General features: G+C 43.1%; 1 protein-coding gene across 1 annotated transcript in view; it reads right to left on the bottom strand.

Annotated features, from left to right (window-relative positions):
- Positions 1–212: 212 nt before the first annotated feature.
- CHRM3 (cholinergic receptor muscarinic 3) overlaps positions 213–12,166 on the bottom strand; it is a 218,245-nt gene continuing 206,291 nt past the window's right edge. The window contains exon 2 of the mRNA XM_003410912.4: positions 213–3,389. Coding sequence (XP_003410960.1) covers positions 1,598–3,370 — 1,773 coding nt within the window. The 5' untranslated portion in view covers positions 3,371–3,389 and the 3' untranslated portion in view covers positions 213–1,597. The remainder of the gene's footprint in view (positions 3,390–12,166) is intronic.

Below are 12,166 nucleotides of genomic sequence, written 5' to 3'. Positions count from 1 at the left end.
GGTCATCTGTAAACACCATCTCACACTGAATACAAAAGCAGCTTTTACCCCAGCTCTGGGTTCAGACACCAAGGCCCTGTACAAAGGCAAGGGTGTCTCTGCAGCCCTCCCACCTCCCTCCCCACCCCCTCCCCGCACAGCCCCAGCAAAAAGAAAAGAAAGAATCTCAACAACTACAGCAGCAACGATGACATAACAGCAGCATCCCAGCCCCTCCCCCCCAAGTACAACATGGATCATTTTGGTCAGTTCAAAGGATAACACAAAATTATTTTCCAAAACGTCAGGAAATCAAAGTGTAGTCCTTTCTTCAAAGGCCATGTCACTTCACAAACCCCACCTACTCCTGGGTGAACACCAGAAAGCAGTGGCCATGGCTCTGCTACAAAGGTTTAAGCCCTTTTTTCTTTTAGAAGGTTCCAGGTAGCAAGACCTCGAATACCGTGTTCTCCTTTATCCCCTGCTCACAATTTTTCTTTCGTCTTGCCATATATATTGCTGTGTAATGACATTCAAACGTGACACTATTATGAAGTTTCAAGCGGTGTAGGTAACAGAAATTTTGTTTTGAAACATATTCAGATTTGGACTATTAAATTCAAACACGTGGCTGTGATTCTTTGAGCTTAGCAGGGCCCCGCTTTAGCTTTGTTGAGGAAGACATCAACAAAGGAGCTTGCTTACACTCGGGTTCTGGTCATACCACAGTGCTGAACCTGGCTTTTGAGCCTGTCTGCTCTACAGAGACCTCCCAGGAAGGCCTGGCTGCTCTGTATAGAAAACTCCCCAGGGTGGTTTGTTGACAACACCTCCAGTTTCAAAAACATAAAACTGGGTTTATTTCACTTTTATGTCATATTAGGATCCTAGAGAACTTCAGTTACCAAAGGACTGGAAGCATATACTGCAGTGATAATTTGCCAGTTCAGTGTTCCCAGTATATTATATACACTATGTGTGTGCGTGCAAAACTCACACATATATATACTTATGTATTTTTATTTGTACGAAACTTGAACTGCACAAAACAGTACTTTGCAAGAATCAAGTCCACAAAGAGAGTTTAACAACACACCAAAGAGAAGACAGGAAGCTGTATTGGGACATGAAGTTTCAGCTTTGCAACGCAGGAAATAATTTCAGAACCATGGATCCACTAGCCTGCTGGGTTCCACGTGGGGTCTGGACCAACACTTTGGGGATCCTTGGAAAGAAGGTGGCCACTGGGCCAGCTAGCTATGCTCATCTGAGATTCCAGAGCTCATGTGAATGAAAAGACCCAGGCAGGTCAATTTGGGTGTATCATTGCTGTGAAGCAATTTTTTTTCTTCCTCTTTAAGGAAAAAACACTTAAAGTCTATTTCATAATAAATGTTTTTATGTTCAGTAGTATGTAATTTTTTTGCTGAATTTGTATTTGACTTTTTATATTAAAATTGGTTTATTCAAAGGATCGGTAAACAGGCAGCTTCTTTCACATCTGGGTGATAACACTGTTTTATCACCACCAGAAATCACCCCCACCCTCGCCTTACTCCTTCCTAAGGTGTGTGGGTTTGTGTGTGCGTTTGGTCACTGCTATTGTTAAAACCGAGTTCTACAAGGCCTGCTCGGGCACACGCTTGTGGAAAATGACGGACTGTCTTTGCTGGTACTGCTGCTTGCGCCTCTTCCTCTTGTCACATTGGCACAGCAGCAGCATCTTGAACGTGGTTCTGAATGTCTTGTTGCACAGTGCGTAGCACACCGGGTTCACGGTGCTGTTGATGTAGCACAGCCAGTAGCCTAGGTTCCAATAGGCTTTGGGGATGCAGCTGTCACAGAAGGTGTTCACCAGAACCATGATGTTGTACGGGGTCCAGGTGATGATGAAGGCAAGTAAGATCGCACTGAGGGTCTGGGCTGCCTTCTTCTCCTTGATGAGGGACATTCTTTTCCGTTTAGTGATCTGACTCCTGGTCTTCAGAGCGAACCTCTTGGCCAGAGTCGCTTCTTTGAAGGACAGAGGTAGAGTGGCCGTGGTCTTTCCCACTGAGGAGCTGTCATCAGAGGTCTTGGCTGTGTCCACGGCTGACTCTAACTGGATGGGAAGCTTAGAGAAGCTTTTCTGGAAACTGCCTCCATCCTCCATGCTCTTCTGGGCCTGCAGCTTGCTGGCTTTCCTCTCCAAGTCTGCCTTCACCAGCTCCTCCTCAGGCACCTGCAGGTTGTCTGATGAGGGTAATTTGGTGGAGTTGAGGATGGTGCTGTGACCTGGAAGCTTGAGCACAATAGAGTAGATGGCTCTTGTCTCGGAGCCAATGTCCTCCTCATCGGAAGAGGCGGAGTTTTCCAGGGAGGCAGCAGCGTCATTGTTGTTCCAGCTGTCACTGCTGCTGTGGTCTTGGTCCATCTGTTCAGCACTGGGCTTCCAGCTCTTGGTTGTGAACCAGAAGTGGCAGCGGCCGTACTTCCTCTTGGCTGAGCGTTTCATGCTTTGCTGTTGAAGCTCATAGCTGCTGCAGCTTCGAGAGCTGCCTGTGGGGTGGACAAAGTTTTCTGTCTCTGCTTCTGTCCCAGAGGCTTGCAGCCCAGCAAGCTCTTTGGTACGTTTTTCAGTTTCCTTATAGATCCTCCAATATAAAATAGTCATAATGGTGACAGGCATATAAAAGGCAGCAATGGCCGTGCCAAAGGTAATGGTGGGCTCACTGAGGAACTGAATGAAACACTCCCCTGGGGGCACAGTCCTCTTTCCAACAAAGTATTGCCAGAACAAGATGGCGGGAGCCCAAAGGATAAAAGAGATGACCCAAGCCAAACCGATCATCACACCGGCTCTTTTTGTGGTTCGTTTGGCTCGGTACGTGAGTGGCCTTGTGATAGAAAAGTACCTGTCAAAGCTAATGACCAGAAGATTCATGACTGAGGCATTGCTAGCCACATAGTCAATGGAAAGCCAGAGGTCACAGGCCAAGTTCCCTAAAGCCCATCGATTCATAATGATGTAGGTAGTAAACAGATTCATTGAAATGACCCCAATAATCAGGTCTGCACAGGCCAGGCTTAAGAGGAAGTAGTTATTGACTGTCTTCAGCTGCTTGTTGACCTTAAATGACACTATGACTAGGATGTTGCCAATGATGGTCACCAAGGCCAGGGAGCCCGTTAAGAATGCAATGAAGACCACTTGCCAGACGGTGTGGCCTCCCAGAGGGTCACTGGTGGTGACATTTGGAGAGGAGAAATTCCCAGCTGCCCGAGAAATGTTGTAGCTGCCAAAATGAGTGACTGTTCCTGGGGGCAGTCCTGTGTCCGAGGGGCCATGTATCCAGGAAGAGCTGATGTTCGGAAACAAAGGCGAGGCTGTACTATTGTTGTGCAAGGTCATTGTGACTCTCTGACATAGTCTGGGGAAAGAGAGAAAAGAAGGAGTTAGCGAAGTTTTGGCCTTAATTTGAAGTGTCCTTTACATTGCATACTTTAAAAGGCATGGAAAATCTGTTATAGGGTGCTGATCTCTAAGACGCCCCAAATAATCAAGTCCATTCTCTAATTTATTGTAAAATTGAAGAGAGTAGGGCAAGCAGAAATGAATTTGTTCAAAGTAGCATAATTAGTTTGTGGCATACATTGGATATGTACAGTGCTTCTTTCACATTTTCATAATGCTGTGATCAAGCAAAATCTTCCTAATTTTGTAAAGGAGGAAATATTAGATACTTATACGATACTTATCTAATATGGCTTTATCATCACACTACGTTCTACATTAATTTTATGCATTAGTATTTTATCCATCCAGGTATTTACCTATTCTAGGTTTCAGACCTACCCAACTGTAAAGCAGTATCAGCCATGTAAGCCTCACTGGAACGAGCAATGCCAACTCAGATCAAGGGGAAAAATGAGTGCAAATCAATTTACATTAAAGCACAGATGCAAATTCTCTTTAAAACAAATGATAAAACAAACCCAATAAGAACTCCTTAAAACAAGGATACAAAAGTAATGCACTGATTCCCTGTAATGGCTGGTAATATAACTGTCTACAAGACATGCTTGGTAACACGCAGAAGAACTGCTACCAGAGTATTTTGGAGTGTTTGAACAGGTTTGATTATTGCTTATATTTAGATATTTTAACTCTAGTAATGAAAAAAGTAATTTTTACTTTTAGCACATTACACATACACATACAGTTGAACACAAACAGCAACAAAACTGCCATTAGTCCTTTCAAATACTTGATACCAAAATATAGAAACGACTAAGAAGCATTACAGTTAATGTGTCACCAGCGAGACCCCATGGTGTCACTGCCAGCCTTGGCGTGACCGTACCATCCTCTTGGTGCTGTTGGGTTGTGCTTCCAGAAGACTACTGGCCCAGGAATTCTCACATCACCAATTGCTGTGAGCTCTATTTAGTAAATTATTCCATAAGGAGTACCATTCTACATAGCAAAAACCTAATTAGAATAATCCTGTTGTTTTTATGCTCTTGGTTAAAAACCATCTACAAGTGCAAATTTTTACATATAAATATGTATACACATGCACACGACAAGGGTCTTAGCTGAAGCCTTCAGATGTTGCATGCTATAGACTCTTTTGCAGCAGTGCAGGCAAATTCACAAGGAGCTTTTGGAAAGGCCTTATGTGTGATTGGAAGATGCTGGTATCCGAAAGGTCTAGGCTCAAACCTAAGTTCGACCACTTGCTGGAGGTGGACTCTTGGGTATTTTTAAACCTCTTTTGAGCCTAGTTTCCTCACTGGAAAAATGGGAAAGGAAACTTTCTGTATACTGGAATAAATTATTGATAAGTTCCTCCTAGAATTCAATAAGTGGTCAAAGAAACTTTGTTTCATCAAAATGTTTTAATATATGTATTTAGGACAGCGCTAGCACATTCTAAGTGCTATATAAGTGTTTGCTATTATTAGTTATTATTCTTTTATCAAACAGTGAACTTACTTTGCTTTGGCTACCAGGTTGCTGGATGCTAAATTTAGTGAATAGTAAATGATAACAGAGAATATTTATTGGATACTTAGTGTGTGGTACACATTGTGAAAATGCTTTCTATGTATAATGTCACTGAATCTTTAAAATTATCCATATGTGACAGGAAATTGGGACACAGAAAGTTAAGTAATTTGCTAAGGGCCCCAGTTAACAAGTGGGGGAGGGGAGGCAGAGATTCAAACTCATCAATCTGACCCCAGAGCCCCCATTTTTAACTGTAATGTTACATGGCTTTTCCACGAACTCTTTTCAGGTGTTGGATACCGCTAAACCCAGTCCCATTGCCATCGAGTCTATTTTGACTCATGGTGAACCCATATAACAGGGTAGAACTGCTCCTCAGGGTTTCCAAGGCCGTAATTTTTGCAAAAGTGGACTGCCACATCTTTCTCCTGGGAAGGGGCTGGTGGGGTTGAACTGCTAAACTTTTGGCTAGCAGCCGAGCGTTTAACTACTGTGCTACCAGGGCTCCTTTGGATATAACTAGCCTTTCCTAATTGGTTTAAAAATAATTATGCACCTGTTTACATTGGAATTGGCATATATTTAAAAGTTAACAAGATACCCTTTCTCACATAAAAGACTGGCAACAATTTAAATGATTTAATACATCCAGTGTTAATGGTGATGTAAGGGAAATAGTCGACTTCATGGTCTTGGTTCAAGTGTAAATTGGCATTTGAAAGGCAATTTAGCAGCACACACACACACCAAAATAAAACCACCACTTGCCTGTCAGTTTGTCATACAGTGGTGGCTTGTGCGCTGCACTGATGCTGAGTCACCAATAGTGGGCAGATTTTACCAGAGCTTCCAAATTAAGACAGACTAAGAAGAAGGACCTGGTGATCTACTTTTGGAAAAAAACTGGCCAGTGAAAACCTTACAAATAGCAATCATTTGATATAATGCTGGAAGATGAGCCTCTCAGGTTGAACCCACCCACTGCCTTTGAGTCGATTCCGACTCATAGTGACCCTATAGGACAGAGTAGAACTGCCCCGTAGAGTTTCCAAGGAGTGCCTGGAGGATTCGAACTGCCAACCTTTTGATTAGCAGCCATCGCACTTAACCACTACACCACCAGGGTTAAAGGCACACAAAATATGATTGAGGAAGAGCAGTCTCCTCAAAGCAGAGTTGGCCATAATGATATGGATGGAGTAAAGCTTTCAAGACCTTCATTTGCTGATGTGGTACAACTCAAAATGGAAAGAAACAGCTACAAACATCCATTAACAATTGGGAATGTATAAAGTAGGAATCTAGGATAATTGGAAGTCATCAAAAATGAAATGGAACCCGTAAAGATTGATATTCTAGGCATTAGTGGGTTGAAATGGACTGGTATTGGCCATTTTGAATTGGACAATCACGTGGTCTACTATGTCAGGAATGATAGCTTGAATAGGAATGGCATTGAATTCATCGTCCAAAAGAACATTTCAAAATCTATCCTGAAGTATAATGGTGTCAGTGATAGGATACTAGCCATACTCCAAAAAGGAAGACTAGTTGATACGATTATTATTAAAATTTGCACACCAACCAGTAAGGCCAAAAAAAAAAAAAGATGAAGAAATTAAAGATTTTTACCAACTTCTTCCCATCAGAAATTGATCAAACATGCAATCGAGATGCATTAATAATGTGAAAATTGGACACAAAGAAGGAGGATCAGTAGTTGGAAAATACAGCCTTGATGACAGAAATGATGCCAGAGATTGCATGACAGAATTTTCCAAGAGCAACAACTTATTCATTGCAAATACCTTTTTTTTCAACAACACAGAGACTATACACGGAGACTTTGCAGGATGGGATACCCAGGAATCCATTTGACTACATCTGTGGAGACGATGGAAAAGCTCAATATCATCAGTCAGAATAAGGCCAGGGGCCAAGTGGGGAACAGACCATCAACTGCTCATATGCAAGTTCAAGGTGAAGTTGAAGAAAATTAGAACAAGTCCACGAGAGCTAGAGTATCACCTTGAGTATTTCCCACCTGATTTTAGAGACCATCTCAAGGATAGATTTGACACATTGAACACTAGTGACTGAAGACCAGATGAATTGTGGAATGACATCAACGACATCATACATTAAGAAAGAAAAAGTTCATTAAAAGAGGTGAAAGACAGAAAAGACCAAAATGGATGTTAGAAGAGACTCTGAAACTTGCTCTTGAACGTAGAGTATCTAAAGCAAATGGAAGAAATGATGAAGTAAAAGAGCTGAACAGAAGATTTCAAAGGATGGCTGGAGAAGACAAGGAAATATGCAGATACCTGGAGTTAGAAAACCAAAAGCAAAGAACAAGGCTGGCATTTCTCAAGCTGAAAGAACTGAAGAAAAAATTCAAGCCTTGAGTTGCAATACTGAGGGATTCTATGGGCAAAAAACTGAATGAGGAAGGAAGGATCAAAAGAAGAAGAAAACCATAAAGAACAATGATGAATCCAGGAAACATCTCACAACATGGATGAATCTGGAGGGCATTATGCTGAGTGAAATAAGTCAATCACAAAAGGACAAATATTATGTGAGACCACTACTATAAAAACCCGAGAAAAGGTTTACATGTAGAAGAAAAACAGTCTTAGATAGTGTCTTAGTCATCTAGTGCTGCTGTAACAAAAATACCACAAGTGGGTGGCTTTAACAAAGAGAAATTTATTTCCTCACAGTACAGTAGGCTAGAAGTATAAATCCAGGGTGTTGGCTCCAGGGGAAGCTTTTCTTTCTCTGTCGGCTCTGGAGAAAGGTCCTTGTCCTCAATCTTCTTCCCCTGGTCAAGGAGCTTCTCAGGTACAGGGACCCTGGGTCCAAAGGATACACTCTGCTTCTGGTGCTGCTTTCTTGGTGGTATGAGGTCCCCCTCTCTGCTCGCTTCCCTTTCCTTTTTATCTCTTGAGAGATAAAAGGTGGTGCAGGCCACACCTCAGGGAAACTTCCTTTACATTGGATCAGAGATGTGACCTGGGTGAGCGTGGTGTTACAATCCCACCCTAATCCTCTTTAACATAAAATTACAACCACAAAATGGAGGACAACCACACAATACTGGGAATCATGGCCTAACCAAGTTGACACATATTTTTGGGGGACACAATTTAATCCATGACAGATGGTTAAGAGGGAGGGGTGGGGTGGGGAAGTAAAATCACTAACTAGATAGCAGAAAAGTGTTAACTTTGGTGAAGGGAAAGACAACATACCATATAGGGGAAGTCAGTACAACTTTACCAAGGCAAAGTCATAGAAGCCTCTTAGACACATCCAAACACCTTGAGGGACTGAGTTACTGAGGCTGAGGGCTGGGGACCATAGTATTGGGGGACATCTAGGTCAGCTGGCGTAACACAGTTCATAAAGAAAATGTTCTACATCCTACTCTGGGGAGTAGCGTCTGAGGCTTTAAGAGTTTGTGAGCAGCCATCTAAGACATATCTATTGGTCCCATCCCAACCGAAGCAAAGTAGAATGAAGAAAACCAAAGATACAAAGAAAATATTAGTTCAGAGGACTAATGGACCACATGAACTACACTTCCCTCAGCCTGAGCCCAGATGAACTAGATGGTGCCTGGCTATCACCACGGACCTCTCTGACAGGGATCACAATAGAGGGTCTCAGGCAGAGAGGAAGAAAAATGTAGAACAAAATTCAAATTCAGAAAAAAATATCAGACTTACTGGTCTGACACAGACTGGAGGAATCCCCAAGACTATGGCCCCTGGGACACCCTGCTAACTCAGAACTGAAGCCACTCTGGACGTCCACCTTTCAGTCAATGTTCAGACAGGCCTATAAGACAAATAACACATGTGAGGAATGTGCTTCTTAGTTCCATCAAATACATGACACCAATGGGCAACACCTGCGCAGGGTGGAAAGGGAAAGAGGGAGAGTACTGACACATTGTGGGGATTGCAACCAATGTCACAAAATTTTTTTTGGGGGGGGGAATCACAAATTAAAATTAAAAAAAAAAAGATGGAAGGACTCCACAGAGTTACTCTACCAAAAACATTCTGTTGACATTCAACCATTTCAGGAGGTAGTGTATGATTAAAAATGAATAGTACTGAAGGAAGAAGTACAAGCTGCACTGAAGGCATTGGCAAGAAACAAAGCTCCAGGAATTGATACAATACCGATTGAGATGTTTCAACAAAGGGATGCCAAGTTGGAAGTGCACATGTGTCTATGTCAAGAAATTTAGAAGACAGCTCCCTAGCTGACTGACTAGAAGAGATCCACATGTGTGCCCATTCCAAAGAAAGGTGATCCAACAAAGTGCAGAAATTATTAAACAATATCATATGAAAGTAAAATTTTGCTGAAGATAATTCAAAACATTGCAGCAGTATATCCACAGGGAAATGCCATAAATTCAAGCCAGATTCAGAAGTGGTCATGAAACGAGAGGCATCATTGCTCATGTCAGATGGACCTTGGCAGAAAGCAGAGAATACCAGAAAGATGTGTACCTGTGTTTTATTGACTATGTATAGGCATTCGACTGTGTGGATCATAACAAATTATGGATAACCGCGCAAAGAATGGGAACTCCAGAACACTTAATTGTGCTCATGTGGAACCTGTACATAGACGAAGAGGCAGTCGTTCGAATACAAGGGGATACTGTGTGGTTTAAAGTCAAGAAAGGTGTGTGTGAGGGTTGTATCATTTCACCATACTTATTCAATCTGTATGCAGAGCAAAAAATCTGAGAAGCTGGACTATAGGAAGAAGGATAGAGCATCCGGATTGGAGGGAGACTCTTTAACAACCTGCGATATCACTTTGAGGACTAAGGTGTGCCTAACTCAAATCACGGTATTTTCAATTGCCTCATATGCATGTGAAAGCTGGACAATGAATGAGGAAGACCAAAGAAGAATTGATGCATTTGAATTATGGAGTTGGTGAAGAACATTGAATGTACCATGGACTGCCAGAAGACCCAACAAATATGGCTTGGAAGAAGTACAGCCAGAATGCTCCTTAGAAGTGAGGATGGCTAGACTTCGTCTCAGGTACTTTGGAGAGTGCTACATACTGTTTGGGATAGTCAGTTGCACTTGGTTGATAAAAACATGGTTTCTTCCAAGATATTTATATTTATAAGATCCATCTGTCCTTTCTCTTTCCACCCAGGTCCCAGTTTACAATACTTCCAAAGGTATTTGCCCTGATACCTCCCTCATCCCCACCTGCAACTATGTAGATGGATTAGAACAGACTCGTCTTCAGTCAGGCATGTCGGTTCAACCTCCTATCTCTGAGGTTAATAACCACTATACTATTAGTCAGAATTGACTCGATGGCAGTGGGTTTTTTTTTTTTTTTAATTGGGGAATCTAGGATGCCTCTCCAATGTCTACTACTGTAGATGCTCAGATAAGTGCTACTTTTGTCTTCTTTACATGGTCACCCTTATTCAAGTATTGCCCTTTTTCTTGTACCAGATCCTTGATAATTTCTTATATACTCTCTGAATAGCCTTTACCTTCCCAACATTTACTTTACTCCAAATATTCCTATACACAGTAGCTAAGTTTCCTTTTCCATTGTTTGAATTTTGTGGCAGCTCTTTTATGGATAGGAAAGAATGTGAGAGACAGAGAGTGTGTGATGATTGTGATTTTGAAGCCCTACATCTAGTCGTTCCTGAAGCCAGTTATGTAAGCCAACAGATTTCCTTTGTTGCTGGGAGACTTGAGACAGGTTTCTGTCACCTGCAACTGAAAGAATGCTGACAACATACTTGTCATCATCAATATCAATACACTATTGAGGCAAAGCCAACATGGTGCCCTAGACAGACACATCATGCCATCCCTCTTGTCACAAAGACCCAAAAAACTAAGAAAAACAAACACAAACATCAATCCTGGAACCCTAAGCATCAAATGAAGGGATAAAGAAATAGGTCAAACACTGACTAGAAGAAACTGAAGGAAAACAGATAATGAGGAGAGATAATGAATGGAGGTTCTCTACCAACTAACATGGTACAGCGTCACCATTTTGGAGCATAGCCATCAATGACCCTGGACAGGGAGTACAAGAAGGCAACTTCGCAGAGCTCCCGACAGGAGACAGCACACCCATAACCAGAGAAACACGTTTTCCCACACCTCATCCTTCTGCTCCATACTCCACCTCCACCCCTCCCGATAGGCCTAGCTGAGCCATCTTAGCTAGAGAGCTACTGGCGTGCTGCCAGCCTGGCTCTGCTCTACTCCTGCTTGCCAACTCCTGCCATGCCATTTTTTCCCCCTTTCCTCTTTTTCTATATCCCTTACATCTAGCCCATACCTCATCTCTATCCCTTCCTGCTGGGCCATGCTGTGCTGCTCTGGCTGGACAATGCTAGACAGACATCGGCCCACCATCAGCCTGGGTCCATCCTACTCTCACCCTCCCCACCTGCCATGCCTTTTCTTTCTCTTTTTTTTCCTTTCTTTTTCTTTATCCTGCCCACCTAGCCCCGTATCCTACCTCTACCCCTTCCCACTGAGCTATGCCATGCCACTGCAGGTAGAGAGCTACTGGCCTGCTGTCAGCCCAGGTCCTCCCGCTAGCTCCCGCTGTGCTATTTTATTTTTATTTCACTTATTTTTCCCTTTCCTCCTTTTCTTTCTCCCTCCCACCTAGCCCAGTATCCTACCTCTATCCACTCCCAATGGGCCACACTGTGCTGCCTTGGCTAGAGAGGCAACAGCCCACTGCCACCCTGGGTCCACCCCACCCCCACCTGATGGTTCTCACTGTGCCATTTTTTTCTTTTTTTTTCCCTTTTCTACCTTTTTTTCTCCCTCCCACCTAGCTCTGTATGCCACCTCTACCCCTTCCTACCAAGCCTCATTGCACCACTGCACGTAGAGAGCTACTGGCCCGCTGCTGCCCTAGGTCCCACCTGCCCCCACCTGCCAGCCCTGTCATGCCATTTTTTATCTTATTTATTTTCTTTCCCTTCCACGTAGCCCCAACGCCACCTCCCCACCTTCGCAAGTCCCCAGGTCCGCCCTACCCCCACCCACTGGCTGTTCCCCCTTTTTTTCTTTCTCTTTTCTTTCCTTTGTTCCCCCCACCGAGCTCCATACTCCATCTCCCTTCCTGCCAGCCCTTGCCACACCACCATGG

Source organism: Loxodonta africana, chromosome 25 (genome assembly GCF_030014295.1).
Source record: "Loxodonta africana isolate mLoxAfr1 chromosome 25, mLoxAfr1.hap2, whole genome shotgun sequence".
NCBI classification, from domain to species: Eukaryota; Metazoa; Chordata; class Mammalia; order Proboscidea; family Elephantidae; genus Loxodonta; species Loxodonta africana.
This window is presented reverse-complemented; position numbering and strand designations above follow the sequence as displayed.